Below are 20164 nucleotides of genomic sequence, written 5' to 3'. Positions count from 1 at the left end.
ACCCAGTTTCCGTCGCGCAGAGACCGTTGAAATAAAGAAAAATTGCAACACGGGTTTCCCGATCCCCAGCCACTTAGCCGCAATGCACTGATCCATCGGGGAAAGCCGCCAGCTAGGCTCGGGCAATTCAGTTTTTATGGGAGTTGGGGAAAAACGCGGCGCTGTTGCAGCCGAAGGAACTTAACTTGACTCCCTTGTCGCTACGGCTCCGCTCTTTTAACCCAGGGGTTAACAACCCTTGAAATATGCTCCGTACCACTCGTGAAATTTTACGAAAGCCTTGTGAAATACCGGATGAAATCCTTCGGAATCTATGGAATCGCCCGGTATCTATGTATCATTGGATCCCATGAAATCTCTTTTCGACATCCAAAATTTTATGTGGTACTTTGAATCCAGCTAAATCCTCTGAAACCTTGTGAAATCGTCCGTGATCTTTTGAAACACGGTGGAATCCTTTGAAATCTTTTAAATCCCATGAAATTCGTCGAAGGCTTGTGAAATCTTTTGCAATCCCGTGAAACTTTTTCAAAAACAAATATTTTACGAGATGTTATGAATTCGAATAAACAATGTGACACCTTGTCAAATCGTTAGAAATCTCTGATATCTTACGAATTTCCGCGAAATTCTGTGAAATCGTTTGAAATATATGAAATCCCGTGAAAATTCTGTGAAATGTTGGGAAATTCTATGAATTTTTTTTTTTTTTGAATTATTTAAAATCCTCCGAAATCTTTGAAATGTTGAGGAATCCTGTAAAATCTGATGAAATCTTGTGAAATCTATTGAAATCCTGAAAAATCCTATAATATCTTATGAAATCCTGTTGTAATTTGGGTTAGGATACATTGGATCCCATAAAATGTGTTGAAATCGTGTAAAATCTTTTGCATTCCCGTAAAATGTTTTTAACTCCCGAAATTTTACAAACCCCTTTCAATCTCGTGTAATTCGGAGAAATTTCATGCAATATTTTCAAACCTCGCAAAATTGAAAAGAGAACCTTTCAATTCCATGAAATCCGTTGAAATTCCGTAAGAAACCTGTGAAATTTTTTGAAATCCTTCGAAATCATCTGAAATCTTTGAAATTATAAGAAATCTTATAATATCTTGTGAAATCGTGTATAATTTTTGAAATCCGGTTCACACGCGAAACTGATCAGCTGATTAACCCTTCGCTTTCTCGCTGTTCAACCCTCGAAAAGTTTTCAACAACTGCGAACTACGGTCAGAAATTCCGTAGAGAATGCTTAAAACTTAATCTAAACGATTAGCAGCCTTGCCGCATCGAGAATAGTTTGCAGACTCTGAAATAGCTTCCTAATCGTTCGTCGTTTATCGAAATATTCGAGGAACTATTACAACGTGGTAAGGGCAGAAGGATAAAATTATATACCAGTAATTAAAACGTTTGCGATAATAATAATATTGAACATATCAACCAATCTTTCAGGTTATTTTCATTATTTTCAATTTCAAAGTAGACGCGATGTTATCGGGTGTGAAATGACGAATTTTTAAAAATTGTACCTATTTTTTGTCAGTACTTTTGTGACGACAATTGATATGAAATTTTTTCACCATATTCGTTCGACGAATTTGCGTAAAAACGTCTTTCCGCGTGTCTTTGGTCCTGAGCATTAACCCCTACGGAGAACGATTCAACGAAAATACGAGCCTAGCCGAAATTGATTTTTTTTACTTTTTTCGGAGCGAACGTTCCTCGAAACGGTTAGTTACACTCACCCTGAGGAATCCGCCCTGCGGATAGAGGGAAGTCAAATAAAACTGTCGTAAACTGTTCGAAACTGTTGCGCAATTTGCATAAGAAGAAATTTCGTCGATTCGACTAAACGACAGGAGACCAAAAAAAGTCCTCATCGGCCACTTCGCGCGGGGATTTTATCATCCCCGGGAGGGGTTAGGGGGATAAAAAAAAGCTGAAATTAAATTCCGCCAATTTTTCTTCCCCCGCTGCATTCTACTATACGATCACATCCGTACCTACACTCTTCACACCCAAGAGACTTGAACACCCGTGACGAAAGTGAAAGAACCCTTCTTCAAATATCCTTCACCGCAAGGAAGAAAATTTCTATTGGCGTATTGCTTTTTTTCTCGGCATCCAGTAGCGGAATAATATGGTGACAAAGGAGCGAGAGACCCCCGAATATTTTTCAAACAAGATGAACAATCTTCATTTTTACAGTGTTTCAGTAATTCATCGTCGGGCAAATAAAATCCAAATACCAATTTAAAAAATTCCAAATACGTTCTTCGAATCTTTCGGTAAAAAATATTTTTTCAGTATCCGAACCGTTTGACCAATTTTCTTCAATTTTTATACCAACTTTAGTGTTGTGATAATCTTTAAAAAAAAAACTTCAGTACGATGTCTTGCAATTTGCAAATTGGCTATTCGACGATTTTTCAAAAACTTGAAAAACTCATGAAAACCCTGTTTGACCGATCATGCCCAAATTAAATACTGACCGACCATCCGTGATACTTTATTTGTGAATAAACAAATCTTTTGTTTACAAAATCGTAAAATTATTTGAAAATAATTTGATCACAGCGGTTTTTCGAAAGTGTCAAAATGTTGTAAAATTCTTCCTGACATTTTTCGCAAATACGATTACTAGATATTTTTTAACATTTCGAACACATGGACATCGAAAACTGGAAAGAAAAAATTTTCACCATCACAAAGTTTCCTCCGTGAGGTAGCAAAAAAGTAAAAAATGCCTCGTGAAGGTGGGGAAATTTTTTTTTTGTCAGAAGAGTGATTTTATTTACATTTTGCGCGACATTTGTCAGGAAATTTGACCTAAAAAATGTGTTTCTCCCTTCCCTTAAGTACGGCCCTGTTGGTATCATCGATAAGCGACTGACTCACTTCCGAGCAATACGAAACCGTCACGATACGCTTGTGAGATTTGTTCGGCTAGTTCGTTTTTCCCTTCGACTTCCTTTTATCCTTACCCTTTTTTTTCCCCCCAGTTGGCTCATTCGAACTGTTCCATCGCCGACTGTCCAGCACCCTAATCGTCCATCCTCCATTCGGATAATAAACACGACGCAGTGTGTCGACCTGTTTGACTGTTCAACCCTGAAATGGGAAAACCTATTTCAGAATTAATCCTGGATCCAGATATCTTACTCAGACATCGTTTACACCACTTCCCTTTCATCTTTTATGCGTTTACACCTTACCGACTTGAATTGCCTCGTAAATTATCATCCGAAAGGTCGGGGCGCTGTTCACTTTTGCGCAACAGTTCGTAAATCTTGATACGTTACTGGTTGAAACCATATAGAGACGGTTGCGGCAACGATAAACGTTAGTCATTCAAACCAGCGAATAAAACGAACCGGAAAAACCGCGTCGTAAATTTATTTTACAACGATTAAAAATTTTTCGCGAAATCTTTCGGACAGATCGACCCGTCGGATAAATTTCCACCGCACGTTTCTGCAACTTCAATAATCTCCGTTATACTCTTTCGAGAATTTTCGGTATCATCGAGGGAGTGGAAAATTTGGAAAATCGTTGTTTTTTTTTTGCCCCCGATTTCTCGGCAGTGGAAAACTTTTGACTAGCTTTTCCAAATTCAACGTAAGTCGGAAGACCGGTGTGTATTTTTCTTTTCGCGGAGAACTTGATTGCGGGTTTCGTTATTTGTTATTTATTCGATCGGATAGAATGGCCAAGGGAAATGAAAAAAGTCGAGGCACCTCGAGCTTTTCGGTATTTGATCGATTAGTTTTAAAAGGGGTTGAAACCCTACGCCTACGTGAAGTGAAAAGTAAGAATCCCTTCCTTCGGCCGAGTCGAAAATCGTCTTGAAAGCAAGCAACGTTAGAATTCGATATCCTGCACTCTGTTCGTCGGCATGACAGGAGGTCTATGTAGATGATATCGTCGGTGGACAATAAAGAAAAAGGCTAAAGTGTTTCAGATTAGTTTTCTCTCTCTTCGTTCGATATTCCATGGAAACGAGATCGTTAGACGTGGGACGATGCGTGCAAAAAAGACGAGAAACGAACTGCGGACCGATCGCTACGCTCCACGATGTTTATTCGTAGAAATAACCAGATTCTAGTCTAATCAAAGACTTTAAATTGCTCGTCAATTTGATAACACCCTTGAATAAAGTGCCTTCCACCCCACCACCGTGAAACGATCCTTTTTCGTCGAACATGCTCATAAATTTCCCAAACATAGCCGCGAAGTTTTTCTCGTACAATCTTTTTTCATTTTTCTCTGTAATTTAAACAATTTTTTTTTCCTTGTGTAAAAATATCGGAACATTGCTTAACGCATAAGTCAAGTCTCGCTGATTTGATTCACCTGCTTCAGTTCAGATTTTTACTGTTTGTACCGTCAGAATCCAGACGCATTATTGAAATACTTAGCGAAGTTATTTCTTCGACAAGCTTAAGTTCTATTTTCGTATCAGACCCTGCGATGAAAATTGCATCGAATCAACCGTCTGCTCTTTTGGAAACTCTAGACGATCCGAGGTTTTCCAGTACCTGCAATTTGACCAAGTCCGCATTCTCGAAGTAAGATTTTTCTAGACAACGTTCGAAGTGGAATTTAAGACGACGAAAAAAAAAACAAACCCACGTATAAAGAAGCTGCTACGAAATGTGGTTGAATCTCGGATGAATAGAACTGAAATGAGCTCGACAAGGATCCTCACGATCGTGATACGTTCACAAAAAGTACGACGTATCTATTTTAAGTGGCTCGCTTCATCGAGCACGGTGCTTATATTTCACGGCATTAATTTTCATCGGAATAATAAAGCCGGATTTGACGTTTTTCAAAGGAATGATGGAAAGGCGGTATTTTTCGACGGTTGTATCTCTTCGTCGAGTTTGTTTGTTATTACCCTTCTTTTTTTTTTCTTTTTTTTTTTTTTTTCCACATCGACTCATACCAGTCGAAGATACAATTTATACGCCTATTGTGAATATGTAATATATATACGTGATCCGCGCGATCCACGTGATCCAGGTGATCCACCCCGTATTCGACAGGCGTGTAGATAAATTTAATGGATTCGTGTTCACCGAGGATTTATCTATAATAGATCTCTGACGAGGACGTCAATCTTCGATCCTCTCGATGCCTTTAATGTCCACTCGACCCCGCACGAATCTTTCAGGTTTCGTCCATCGGTTTTAACGATTTTTTTTTCTCCCCTCTCCCCCGTCTCTCTTTACACTCTTGCACCTATCGAAGAACGATTTGATGTTGCAGAACCAGAAACGTCGTTACCGTAATCAAATTCTTTCGTTACTACGGTGTGCAAGGGTGAAATATTGTGACGTAGAAAAAAAAAGAAAAAAAATACCCGCGAAAATGTTCTATTCGCAAAACTGAGGAAATCTTTCAAGGCCTTTTTCTTTTACCGAAATTCTTGACAATTTTTTATTTTTATTTTATTTTTTTTTATTCTTTCCTCTTGTTTTTCGGTACCGAAACCGATATGTTGACGTCTTGTGCTTAATCAGTAGCTATTTCTCGCGAATGCCTTATATATATATATATATATATATAGCTGATCTTCGTGGCATTCGGTATACTTACCTACGCAGTCTCATTTTCTCGGATTACGACGGCGATCGTTAAACGCATTAATGATATACGTGCTCCGATAGCCTCTAACTTACCCATTTCTTCTTTTCTTCTTATTTTATTTTTTTTTTTTTTTTCTACTCTACGTTTCTCTCTTACTTTTCTGAGCAACGAATTCGCGTTTCATTTTTCTGAACTACCGACTTCATTTCACGTCGCAGTAATTTTACAATCTACGTTTGACTAATTAGAACTGGTGATTTTTAATCGAATTTTGAATCGAATAGCAGCGATGTTTTTTTTTTCTTCACTACCATGACGAAGAATCGTGTGAAATGAATAACTGTGAAAAGTTCGGTGTCATTAATTGGTTAGTATGAATCAGAGCTGCGAATATAATAGTCGAACTTTTTGGGGCCGGGTTGAAGATCCGAATATGAAAAGTTCTGCGAAAGCACTGAATACCGATTTTTTTTTTTTTTTTTTTTTTGTGGCGAAACTTGAATGAACGAAATCTAACTTTCGGGAAACATCAAAGTTTCGAATGGTCCGAAACTCGACGAGTCAAAGTTTGGAAAGTGCGAGAATGAGAAAGTTTGAAAATCTGAAACGTCGAAATTCTAAATGATGGAATATTTTCGGTTCTGTGAATTTCTGACTCGTTGAAATTTCGCCACTTTTGTCATTCTTTGTTTTGGATTTTCGATACTTTTTACTTTTGGAATCCTGGTAATTCTGATTTTCGTTTTTTTTCCGATTTCTTACAACAACTCGCTTAATAAACTAGGCCGTGTGATTATATTTTAATTATCGGAATTTTACTTCATCCAAACTTTATTTTTCGGAATTTTGTTCTGTCGTAACTTGAATTTTCGAAATCTTGCATTTCGTAACTTTGAGCCGCCGGCCTTCCGACCATTCGAAACTTTGTTTGGTTCTCCAAAGTTTGATTCCTTCGCTACAAGATTCGCCACAAAATAATTCGGAATTAGGCGCTTTCGGAACTTCACTGTACAATTACCTGCAAAATTTTTACTCGCATCAGTCTGCAGAAGTATGCTAATATAGTATTGTGTTCTTTGAAACTAATTTTGAGTGTTGGACTTGAGGCTTTTTTTTCTTTTGCCTTGGTATTAATCCCGGCAAAATGCGCACGTGCGTATTTCCTTATACATCATATATAATATTACACGTTATAGGCTTTTCGCACTATTCTATTTTTGCACCTCGCTTTCCTTCGTAATTGTTTCGTCTTAATTTTGTAATTTTCAATTTTTTTTTTTTTCTTACCACTATATTTCTCTTATCAATATCCGACTTTTGTCTTGGAGGATATCAATTTTTTCTCCAACATAAATGTAACATATTTTTATGTTTTGCTTGCAGTTTTTCGGTAGGTATCCATTCATCGGGAGATCAAGTTTCGGGCGCCTAAAATTAAAGCCATAGAATTTTTCATCGGCATTATTTACTCAACGGTTGTTACAGATTTTTTTTCTTTCGCGAGGTTTGCAACACTTTTTGACGCGTCAGTAAGAAGCAGAAGCATGTCTTGTAAACAACGATTAATGGACGGGGATTTATTTCTCGGTTTATTTTTTGTTATTTCGCAAATTGAGACAAGATTCACGATGATCAAATTATCCCATCGCGATCATTTTCACGTCAATTACGCGATTCTATTTCTCTTTAAATAATATACAGGCTAAATTCCGTGTCAAAATAAATTCTTATAATAATTTGACAGGTTCGGTGAAGAAACAGAAATAAATAATCAAGTTGTAACAAAGAAATTGACAGCTAACTCCGCGAAGAAAATCTCGAATACAATTATACACAATAAGTTGAAATTCCGTCTGATTATATGTTATGCGTACAGTGAGAAAATTTTTCATTTTTTACAGTTATTATCGATTTAATCATACGTGAACGGATCCTTAGCCATTTCACCGTGAGTTACTTTGTTCAACTTTTTTTGTCCAATTTTATACGTTACTTTCAAAATCGTAGAGAGTCTGTGAAACAAGCTTTTCTGACGGACGGAAATTCACCGACAGTTCGCAAAAAGGATTTTTTCCCGTTTGAAATTTTAAGGGATGAAATTGACGTCGAGGCGTTATTTGAGTGAAAAAATCGTATGAAAGTAAGAAAGTAAGAGCAGTTATTCGACATCGAAATAACCTGTCAATATATCTGTGTACATATTTTTTTTTTCTTTGTTTTTCGTAATTCGAACGATATTTCGACCGTTATCATAACGCTATCAAATTCGATCTAAAATATTTCCCACGACGAGTATAAAGAAATAAAAAAAATTGAAATCGATCCGAAACTGGGGTGTTTATTTTTCTTTCGGCAAGGGAATTGGTCGGTGGTCAAAACTTGGAACGATCGATATTCGGAATGGCCGATATATCGATATTTCATACACATGCGAAATAAAATAGCGAAAGATGAATCGTCACAAATCATTATTTTCCAAAGTGTCACCGATCAGAATGACTGGTAACGAAAACCAACTGAAAACGAATTGTTCGAAAAATCTTGATCTTGAAAGCGTGACCGATCAGAATGACTAAAAATCAGTGACACTTTAAAAAAAAAAAAAACCAATATTTCTAACGATTAGTCTTTGGTTGTATATTTTTTGTCTCGCATGTTTGAAATTTCCGTACATCGGGCGTTCCGAATATCGATCCTTCCAAGTATCGGACACCCGTCGAGGGAATTTCGATGATCCGAGGTGAATTAAAAATTGCTTTCCTTTTGGTTGATTGCAGTCCGATAGTCTTCGTAACGAAGTATGAAAATATGGCGGCGATTTCTGCGGGCGTTGAAGTCAGCCGGGAAGAGAAGACGGTAGCGATGTGCGAGACGCAGATGAACTCGAGTGCGAAAGTAGCCTTCATGCTAGTACTTACAATCCTATTTTTCGTTCTGCCGCTCTTCTTGCTGTTAGGCCTCTACCTGGTTATAGTCCGTCACCTGGTAAAGGACTCGTCGACGACGAGCTCCTGCGGCGAAAGTTATCAAGCCAGGGCGCGTCGGCAAGTCGTCCTGATGCTACTCACAGTCGTCTTCAGCTTCTTCGTCTGCCTCGCGCCCTTCCGGCTTCTCACCCTCTTCGTCGTCCTCTCACCCGACGGCGCCCTCGACCTGGGAATGGAGGCCTACTACAACCTCCTCTACTTCGGCAGGATAATGTTCTATCTGAACAGCGCCATAAACCCGATACTCTACAACCTGATGAGCAGCCGCTTCAGGATTGGGTTCCTTAAACTATGCGGTATACGGAAACCCAGACGCGTTGAGAGCAACACCTTCAGGAGTACCGTCACTGCGAGCAGGCCCTCGAGGTGGGCCACGAGGAAGGAAGGACATCACGAGAACGTTGTTTAGACAAGGAAATTTCTCTCGGTGTAGTCGATTTTTAAAACTATGCTCGAATATGTCGAAAACTAAGCATTGAATTGAAAAGCATTTTCGGTCAAAAATTTTAGTATACGAAGGAGGTCGGCGGATGAGCGTCCCAGTTTTTGGGTACGGGGCCTCTGCCGGGCCCATAGAGGCCCAACTTTTATTCATCGAACTAAATCGTCTATCTTTTATTGCATTTTCTTATTTCTCGTTTAAAAGTGTGTAAATTTCACTCTTGGTTATTTTTTTGGTTCTCGTCTTCGAACTGGCCCGAAACATTACTCGAAGTTTTGTCGCGAAAAGAGCGGCGATACTGTCGAACCTTCGGACTTCAAGTTTAACCATAAATCTTGATTCTTTATTCACAATTGATGCAATTTTTGTACGCAACGAGCTGATTTTTATGCGATTAGCTAATTTTTTTTTTTTTTTATTTTCATCGAATTTCCCGTATTATTGGTAAACAAAGTATGTACGCTTAGGAGGATCGTTTGATACACACGCGATGTGACAATATCACATTACGACAATTTTTCTGGTGCTCGAATTGTGTATTAAAATATAATTATTACATAAGCCTGTCTTACTATTCGTATAAATAATATGTCGTATAAAACTAGTTCCAATATTGTCGGTCTTACTCAAGATTTTCACCACTTTAAGGGCGTTGCTTGTCCTGCTTGTTGTATACCGAAAATCGTGCGTTTTTTGGCGTGAGAAGAATCGATCGGATATCTAATATCCCCCCGCCCCTCCCCCCCTCCCTTAAATTTGTATTACAATAATTTTCAACAAGCTGCAACATTCATCGCGTATAAACCAAATTTTCCAACAACTCGTAACTCTGACAATTGTCAATGCTTGAAGATTATTCGTTCGTAAAAAAAAAAAAAAAAAATTTCTAGCGTCGACAGTTTATTGAAAAAATTACTGAAAAATGATTCAGCCGTTCTTATGAAAGAAAAAAAAAAAAATAAATAATAATAACGATGAAATAAAACAAAAGAAAAAATGCACACCCCCAGAGGAAAATTACGCGAGTATTATGTCTCGCAATTAATATTAGAATAGGTGAAAAAAAAAAAAAAAAAAAAATTGTCACACGAAAAATTATCCCTGAGGGAAATCTCGACCTCGCAAACATGTTGCTGTTATTTATTTTTTTTTTTTTTATTTGTTCTTATCTCTTTCTCTTCCACGCACTTGGGTAATTTTTCTCGTGTTAAAAAAGGCCCACGTGCACGTATAAACGCGTATTGCCCATTCCAGGTCGACTCGACCCACTTCCGGACTTTGCCAATAACAATTATTATCATCGTTTCAACTGTCGTCGTGATATTAAGGTAGTCTGTGAATTTTTATAAATACCTGTTTGACGAGTAAATTTTTTTCCTATCTCGCTTCTCGGAGCTTCGAAATCGAAATTTGAATGAAAAACAGCGATTTCAAAAATTGCCGGTGTGCCAAAATTTCATGTCTAATAACGTGGAAAATAAATGTTTTCTCAGTTTGTTCGTTTTCTTCCTACTTATTGGGATACATTGCATCTGGAATAATAATGCCAAAACGAAATGATATTTGTATGTAACTTGGGAATTTTTTTTTTTTTTTTATCCAGATAGAATTTACAGATTAAATGCCTGTTAGCTATAAATATACGTTAAAGTTAGGTGTACGTATGTATAATTAACTCGAGCAAATAGAGTTCAACTCATGCTTTCAATTTAATTATATTTATCGATTATTTAATACGGAATTGTATTTTTCAAAAATGGTTCCCGTGTAATTTCCAATAAAATTCACTGGAACGTCTTGTTTTTATAATTCTGTATGTAAATAGACGATCATCGCAATGGACTTGTATAAAAAAAACGAAAACGAAAAAAAAAAAAACAAAAGAAAAAATACAGCATTATTTGTAATATGTATATATTGCATTAGGCAATGAAAATCTTTTCACATTCTATATTATTCGCATTAACTACGTTAATTTTTGATTTTACTAATTAAGGTCAACACAATAGCATAATTAATACGCCTAAGTGCTTAAGTAACCGATAATTAAGTGTTGCACATAATTATTTGCAGCATTACGAATCGAGCTTTACAAAAATTTTAATCCTACTTATTAATTGTGTAAGTCGTAAGTGAATTTTCACATTTACTCGAATGTCACTTGAATACGTTGCTTCGTTGGTAAACCTTTTATTGAAAGTCGAGTATTAAATGTTCTTAGTTTTTACCCCTTTTTATAAAACTTGCCAATAGCTGCGGTTTGACTTCGATTACGTTGACAATCTTTGTGTTCAAATGTTGAAGAAAGATTTCTACTCTATTTTCAAAAAAAATTTACAATCGGAAAACACTTTTTTATTACATTTTCAAGACTGAAACAAATTTCCATGTTCAACTAACGACATCATTCGATTAGACCGATCACAGAACTCCAAAGTGAGAATTGTTGGTGTCGTCTCGCAAAGTGATAAAAATAAAAAGTCTCGCCCCAGCTGAAACGGTTCTCTCTCGACAATTGATCGATCCGGAAATGCGTCATTTTCGCGATTGTTTCAATTGATAGGGTATAATGTTACGGTATTAACACGAAGTGCTGCATTAGGAAATAATTTCAAAGTATTTTACAATTATATTTACGCATAGTTAGGCTTCCGAGAGCATAAATTTATTCTTAAATAATTATTTCAATATTCTATAATTGTGATAAGTATGGCAGTAATAATTGTTGACATGAAATTCAAGCAACTTTACGGTATTAACATCACAATAATAACGATTTTTAATATTTATAGGATTTTAAGGAGCTACGTACATATAAGTTGTTTTGCTAATACAATAATTTACATTATACTTATATTATACAAACGTCGTTTCATCGATCGGCTGTTTTATACGACAGCATTTATAGGTAGAAATTGCCAATCTGCGTTTACAATTTAACGATTAAGGCTTACAATTAATTGTAGAAGCATCGGCTCATGCAAGCGAACACAATCAATTTTCTTTATTCCTAAAAATGATGTGTAACAATAATCTTGAGCTTATTAAATCAATAAAAATCTACGAATCAGCAAATTATCTGTAGAAAAATTATTCAATACAAGTTATTCCAATTAAAAGTATAAAATTATGGAGTTTAAGGATGACTGGCTGATTGAAAAATTCGGGTTTTGAAACCAATCAACCAAATAACAATTCCAAAATATACGTAGTATTAACAATTAACAATGTGACAAAAATTATTCTTGAATGAATTTATGACATAGAATTATTTTATAAAATCGCATGATACAGTGGAATAGTTGTGAACAATAGTTGTGCATTTTCATAACCTATCACGTTCTCGTGAAATTTATTTTCGGTAAGATAGTTATCTGCATTTTCAAAACCCACCGCATACACGTGAAAAATTTTTGCCGGTAACAAAGTTGTCCGCACATTCAAAGCTCGTCACATACGTGTGAAATTTTTTTTTTCGGTAATGTGGTGTATCAGCATTTTTAAAGTAAACGTAATAAATGATATAAATATTTTTTTTGTCGACAGTCCGAGTATCCTGATGTCCGATTATCACATGGAGATGTACACCGACGGATCGCTGGTTCCGGTTTGCCTCATAGAAGCTAACGAGGCATGGAGGAGCGCGTTCTTCGTAACAACGATAGTGATATTCTTCTTCGTGCCGCTTTTCATCCTCGTTATCCTGTACACTATAATAGCGAGACACCTGATGGCTAACCCGACGATAAGTCGAGGTCCTGCGAACAACTTGCTCAAGTATCGAAAGCAGGTCGTCCTCATGCTGGGAACCGTCGTCCTCAGCTTCTTCGTATGCCTCCTGCCCTTCAGGGCATTTACACTTTGGGTGATTTGCGGCTCCCAGGACTCGATGATCGGCCTTGGTATCGACGGCTACTACGGCGTCCTTTACTTCAGCAGGGTGATGCTGTATCTGAACTCGGCGGTAAATCCGATCCTCTACAATCTTATGTCGACGAAATTTCGCGAGGGATTTTTGAGGCTCTGTGGCATCGGCGTGAAGAAGAAGGCTCCCGGTAGAACGGGCACTTACACGACAGGATCGACAAACTGCAGTTCCAATCATTCGGACTTCTGGCGGAGGCACAGCAGCAATAAAAGCTGCAGCGTCAAAACGCCGAACAACCCCGTTGAAAAACAGCTCAAACTTCCGCTCCTCTCCTCCGTCACCGATGGTATAATCAGAAAGAAACAGGAGAGTTATGTGTGAGTGGAAATCAACTTACGCGAGGACTCGGTGCACCGAAAATCGATACTTTTCACTAGTTTTTTTTTTTTTTTTTTACCATTATTTAAGAGCCACCAAGGTAATTTTAATTTTTTTTCTTTCAGTCTATTAAATACGTTTCATTTTACTTTACGATTGCTCATTTTACTCGAAGATTATTTATTTATCCGAAAAACCATTGAAACCGATTTCTATTTTCTCAGCAGTCAATTCAATATTGTTGTTTTTATATCGTTATGAATATCGGTGCAGTATTAGAAAATTGAATATTTAACGATATTGACGTGATGAGAAAAAAAAACACGTTACGAAGAAAATGAGCCCATGCACATAAAAGTGGAATTGAACGTATAAACTAGATTTTCATCAATTTTGAATCGATTTGAAATGAGTCATTGATTATACATTTTCGTACTTTGAGCATATAATAATTTCGTAAATACTGAATGTATGACTATGTCGTAATAAAATTGATAAAAAGTATCGATTTTTGGGGAACCAGCCTTGTTAATGTGGCAAGAAAGTTACATGCAGAATTTACTACCGCGTTCGATAAAATATACGTATTATTGATGATATACTGTAAAATTTATCACTGGCTCAACAATACGTTGCGAGAGGGTCGATTGTACAGATAATTTAGGTAGAATCAAAGGGGCCAGAAATAATGGATATCCATCGAATGGACGATAAGTTTAAAATGGCCCGAGAAAATTTTAAATAAAATACCTGAAGGTGTAGTTTAATGATTTCGAAGAATCGAATAATTTGGACTTGAGTTTCTCTAATAACATAATTATAAAAACCGTATGTAAGTTTATGTAATATTTATTACGTATTCGCGACCGAGGGAATAAGACATTTTGGGATCAAAAGAGAAAAATAAAAAAAAGAATAAATAACACTATAATCACAGAAACGGTCGTTGCATGTAGGATAATAAATTACGTTGTGAGTGTCAAGACTAATTTAAGAGTTCTGTCGTCGTTTCGTAATAAACTATCATTTAACATAGTCACTATGCATCATAATATTAAAATTTAAGACTGGCCGTGACTGTTGAAAGGTAAAAGACAAAATGGAGATTAATTCGATAAGATTTTTCAAATATAAAAACAAACAGACGGATCGTGACGATTCTTTTATACCCGCGTGTTAAAGTGTTAAATATCGGTTGTGATTAGCAAAATTGTGCCATATGTTTATCGTGTTCCCTTTTATTAGTTGAATTAAGTTGAATAACTTAACAATCAATTTTCATGATAATACGTTCTATACCAGTGCTGTCCAATTATTTGTTTTCTCGATTAATCCATTAATCGAAATCGTTTCTCTGATTAATGGATTAATCGACGATTTCGGTTCACACGCCAATCAACCCGCGATTAGATAAATTGATTAACAGAAATTCTAGCTTAATTGATTAGGCGGAAAAACTCGATTATTCGAATAATCGTATAGCACTATTCTATACGAAGTTCGAATTCCTTTCGGATCTGCTGCTGCATCGATCTCACATGTATCTATATAATTAATATACTTGGATTTCAATACTCAAAATAGCGTGTAAATCAAAACAAAAAATTACGATAGTTTATCAGTTTTCAATAAGGATTTTTTTTTTCTAACCGTCTGAATCAGAGGTCGAGAGATTAATTTATGGAGAGTTAATGAAACTGTCACTGGCCAAAATTCTACTACTTACCTGTAGGTAAGCTCTCGTTATATATCGCTCGTCATTTATACCTACAAAACTATATTACACGGTTATTAAATGTTATTAATGTTGTCAGTGTTGATTATCATTGAATCATACATCAGCCATACATTTACATATGAAAAATACACTATCACATGAGCGTAAAGCCTACACTGTGTACCTGGAGGATATTTATTGCTTTTGCAGTTTTTATCACAATTGAAATACTGTTCAACCAAATCGTTATGTTATTTTTATGTTTATTTCTTTATAAATATATAAATATATATATATATATTTTTTTTTCTCTCTATATGTTCTGGAGAACGATTCAGAAACAAGCAGAAGGGAATAATTTATATTGTTTCTCACCTTCATCTAGTCAGCTCTGAGCTATCAGCACAAAGCCTTTGTTTATATATTATAATATTACGATTAATTCGAGACTGCACGCACTCATGCTCATTATATATATATATTATATATATATATATATATATATACTGTGTTTATAACAGAGTTTTATTGTTGTATTATTAACGAGTGTGTACCTACTATCAGTTTAAGGTAAATTTTAGGTGTATAAATCACGTATGTGACAGGCTAATTGTCTATATATGTATAGTGAACGGTGTAAGTTCGATTTAAGACTAATTAAAGAGTAATTAATATTAATTGTCAAGGTAATTAATATAATTGAGATACGACTTGCTTGTGAATATTCGAACGAGAAGGATCAAACGACGAGGGCCTCCGATTAATTGTAATATAATTATGAAGAACAAAGGTATGAATTGCTCATTAAGAAGCAATAAGAATTGATTTAATTGTTTTGAACCGGTCGCCAAAGATGTCAAATCGTTCGACGACGACCTCAGATATAGAGTATATAATATCGAAAATTTCCCAAAGACCTCTGTATTCGAGGATTCATTAAATATCTATGATGTAATTTATCATTCACCGTGACAAGTATACAAGTTTTATTGAAATTGTGAAACACATTAGTACCAAATACGAATCAATTATTTGTCAGCAAGTCTGTTGTAATTATCCCATATTATTTTAGGCGATTCAACTTATTCTGAAATTTGATTCCACTGACAGCCGTTCATATCGACAACGTTCTAATGCAATTAACAAATATTTATATGACTGTAACAGATCATTTTGTCTGAATGCTGTGAACTGAGTTTTAAGTAACTGTTTCATTTTCAACCAAAAATAATTTTGATGAAATGTACATACATATACATCTCCCCATATACACATTATGTATATTAATTATTAGGTATATAGGATATATATATATATATATATATATATCATAGACGCAAAACGAATTATTTTAATAAATGATATACATGTAAATGTGGAAAACGTTGTAAATATTTTGTATAAATGAATAAAACGTTTATTTGCCGAATACCTACTGTCATTGAGTTTGACTTTCAGAAAGCCCCGCATTAAATTGAGGTTTAGAAGGACCTCCAACATGCACACCAAGTCGTTGGATCTATCGTATTTCTCTTCATATCGTTAGCTATCATGCCACTTACTCTTAGAATCAAGCAATTCGGAGAAATTTCAGCGAAAAATTACTCCTGGTAACAGGAGAACATCTGAGCCGAGGAGCTCGATCAAAGGTACGCCTTATGCCTGAAAACCCGTGTCACATACGTATAAGTTTGGTTGCCTATGATTAGGTGCTCCCATTTGGACGAAGCAAATCGGAGAAATTACAGCGAAAAATTACTCCTGGTATCAGGAGAACATCTGAGGCGAGGAGCTTGATCGAAGGAGCGCCTTACGAATGATGGCGATATCGCGTAGATGTAAGATTCGTTGCCTATAATTAGGCGCTCCCACTTGGACTAAGCAAATCAGAGAAGTTGCAGCGGAAAATTACTCCTGGTATCAGGAGAACATCTGAGGTGAGGAGCTTGATCGATGGAGCGCCTTACGACTGATGGCCGTGTCGTGTACATGTAAGTTTGGTTGCCTATAATTAGGCGCTCCCACTAAGACTAAGAAAATCCGAGAAATTGCAGCGAAAATTACTCCTGGTATCAGGGGAACATCTGAGGCGAGGAGCACTTCCAAAACAGGCACACATTGATTGACTGCATGTGATGTCGACGCTGTGTGACTGAAGGCATGCCTGCTTGATTGAGAGGGCATGTGATCGCTAATTTTCCCGCCATTTTCTCTTAGAACTAAGCAAATCGGAGAAATTTCAGCAAAAATGACTCCTGGTATCAGGAGCGCAGAAAAACCGAGGAGCTCTTCCAAAACAGAGACACATTGATTGATTGATTGACTGCATGTGATGTCGACGCTGTGTGACTGACGGCATGCCTGCTTGATTGAGAGGGCATGTGATCGCTAATTTTCCCGCCATTTTCTGTTAGACCTAAGCGAATCGGAGATATTTCAGCGAAAATGACTCCTGGTATCAGGAGCACAGGAGTACCGAGGAGCTCTTCTAAAAACATGGACACATTGATTGATTGATTGACTGCATGTGATGTCGACGCTGTGTGACTGAAGGCATGCCTGCTTGATTGAGAGGGCATGTGATCGCTAATTTTCCCGCCATTTTCTGTTAGACCTAAGCGAATCGGAGATATTTCAGCGAAAATGACTCCTGGTATCAGGAGCACAGGAGTACCGAGGAGCTCTTCTAAAAACATGGACACATTGATTGATTGATTGACTGCATGTGATGTCGACGCTGTGTGACTGAAGGCATGCCTGCTTGATTGAGAGGGCATGTGATCGCTAATTTTCCCGCCATTTTCTCTTAGAACTAAGCAAATCGGAGAAATTTCAGCAAAAATTACTCCTGGTATCAGGAGCGCAGAAAAACCGAGGAGCTCTTCTAAACACAGGGACACATTGATTGACTGCATGTGATGTCGACGCTGTGTGACTGAAGGCATGCCTGCTTGATTGAGAGGGCATGTGATCGCTAATTTTCCCGCCATTTTCTCTTAGAACTAAGCAAATCGGAGAAATTTCAGCAAAAATGACTCCTGGTATCAGGAGCGCAGAAAAACCGAGGAGCTCTTCCAAAACAGAGACACATTGATTGATTGATTGACTGCATGTGATGTCGACGCTGTGTGACTGACGGCATGCCTGCTTGATTGAGAGGGCATGTGATCGCTAATTTTCCCGCCATTTTCTGTTAGACCTAAGCGAATCGGAGATATTTCAGCGAAAATGACTCCTGGTATCAGGAGCACAGGAGTACCGAGGAGCTCTTCTAAAAACATGGACACATTGATTGATTGATTGACTGCATGTGATGTCGACGCTGTGTGACTGAAGGCATGCCTGCTTGATTGAGAGGGCATGTGATCGCTAATTTTCCCGCCATTTTCTGTTAGACCTAAGCGAATCGGAGATATTTCAGCGAAAATGACTCCTGGTATCAGGAGCACAGGAGTACCGAGGAGCTCTTCTAAAAACATGGACACATTGATTGATTGATTGACTGCATGTGATGTCGACGCTGTGTGACTGAAGGCATGCCTGCTTGATTGAGAGGGCATGTGATCGCTAATTTTCCCGCCATTTTCTCTTAGAACTAAGCAAATCGGAGAAATTTCAGCAAAAATTACTCCTGGTATCAGGAGCGCAGAAAAACCGAGGAGCTCTTCTAAACACAGGGACACATTGATTGACTGCATGTGATGTCGACGCTGTATGACTGAAGGCATGCCTGCTTGATTGAGAGGGCATGTGATCGCTAATTTTCCCGCCATTTTCTCTTAGAACTAAGCAAATCGGAGAAATTTCAGCAAAAATGACTCCTGGTATCAGGAGCGCAGAAAAACCGAGGAGCTCTTCCAAAACAGAGACACATTGATTGATTGATTGACTGCATGTGATGTCGACGCTGTGTGACTGACGGCATGCCTGCTTGATTGAGAGGGCATGTGATCGCTAATTTTCCCGCCATTTTCTGTTAGACCTAAGCGAATCGGAGATATTTCAGCGAAAATGACTCCTGGTATCAGGAGCACAGGAGTACCGAGGAGCTCTTCTAAACACAGGGACACATTGATTGATTGACTGCATGTGATGTCGACGCTGTATGATTGAAGGCATGCATGCTCCGAGTATCAGGAGCGCAGAAAAACCGAGGAGCTCTTCTAAACACAGGGACACATTGATTGACTGCATGTGATGTCGACGCTGTGTGACTAAAGGCATGCCTGCTTGATTAAGAGGGTATGTGATCGCTAATTTTCCCGCCACTTCCTCTTAGAACTAAGCAAAGTCGAGGAATTTCAGCAAAAATGACTCCTGGTATCAGGAGCACAGGAGAACCGAGGAGCTCTTCTAAAAACAGGGACACACGCATTGATTGATCGACTGCATGTGATGTCGACGCTGTGTGACTCAAGGAATGCCTGCATGATTGAGTGGGCAACTAATCGCTAATTTTCGCGCTACTTCCTATCAGACTTGAGCAAATTGGAAAAATTTCAGCAAAATTACTCCTGGTATCAGGAGCGCAGGAGAATCGAGGAGCTCTTCTAAAAACAGGCACACATTGATTGACTGCATGTGATGTCGACGCTGTGTGACTGAAGGCATGCCTGCTTGATTGAGAGGGCATGTGATCGCTAATTTTCCCGCCATTTTCTCTTAGAACTAAGCAAATCGGAGAAATTTCAGCAAAAATGACTCCTGGTATCAGGAGCGCAGAAAAACCGAGGAGCTCTTCTAAACACAGGGACACATTGATTGACTGCATGTGATGTCGACGCTGTGTGACTAAAGGCATGCCTGCTTGATTGAGAGGGTATGTGATCGCTAATTTTCCCGCCACTTCCTCTTAGAACTAAGCAAAGTCGAGGAATTTCAGCAAAAATGACTCCTGGTATCAGGAGCACAGGAGAACCGAGGAGCTCTTCTAAAAACAGGGACACACGCATTGATTGATCGACTGCATGTGATGTCGACGCTGTGTGACTCAAGGAATGCCTGCATGATTGAGTGGGCAACTAATCGCTAATTTTCGCGCTACTTCCTATCAGACTTGAGCAAATTGGAAAAATTTCAGCAAAATTACTCCTGGTATCAGGAGCGCAGGAGAATCGAGGAGCTCTTCTAAAAACAGGGACACATTGATTGACTGCATGTGATGTCGACGCTGT

General features: G+C 37.7%; 1 protein-coding gene across 2 annotated transcripts in view; it reads left to right on the top strand.

Annotated features, from left to right (window-relative positions):
• LOC124186386 (growth hormone secretagogue receptor type 1-like) overlaps window positions 1-16402 on the top strand; it is a 66579-nt gene extending 50177 nt beyond the window's left edge. The window contains exons 6-7 of one of the 2 annotated variants that reach the window (XM_046578039.1): window positions 12574-13273; window positions 14927-16402. In XM_046578039.1, the coding sequence (XP_046433995.1) occupies window positions 12574-13273; window positions 14927-14950 (724 nt within the window). In that variant the 3' untranslated portion in view covers window positions 14951-16402. Of the gene's footprint in view, window positions 1-8375; window positions 10135-12573; window positions 13274-14926 lie in introns of those variants that run through there. The other variant, XM_046578040.1, reaches the window with a different exon arrangement.
• The last annotated feature ends 3762 nt before the right edge of the window (window positions 16403-20164 follow it).

Source organism: Neodiprion fabricii, chromosome 7 (genome assembly GCF_021155785.1).
Source record: "Neodiprion fabricii isolate iyNeoFabr1 chromosome 7, iyNeoFabr1.1, whole genome shotgun sequence".
NCBI lineage: Eukaryota > Metazoa > Arthropoda > Insecta > Hymenoptera > Diprionidae > Neodiprion > Neodiprion fabricii.
Note: the sequence above shows the minus strand (reverse complement) of the source record. Positions and strands in the feature narration are given on the sequence as shown.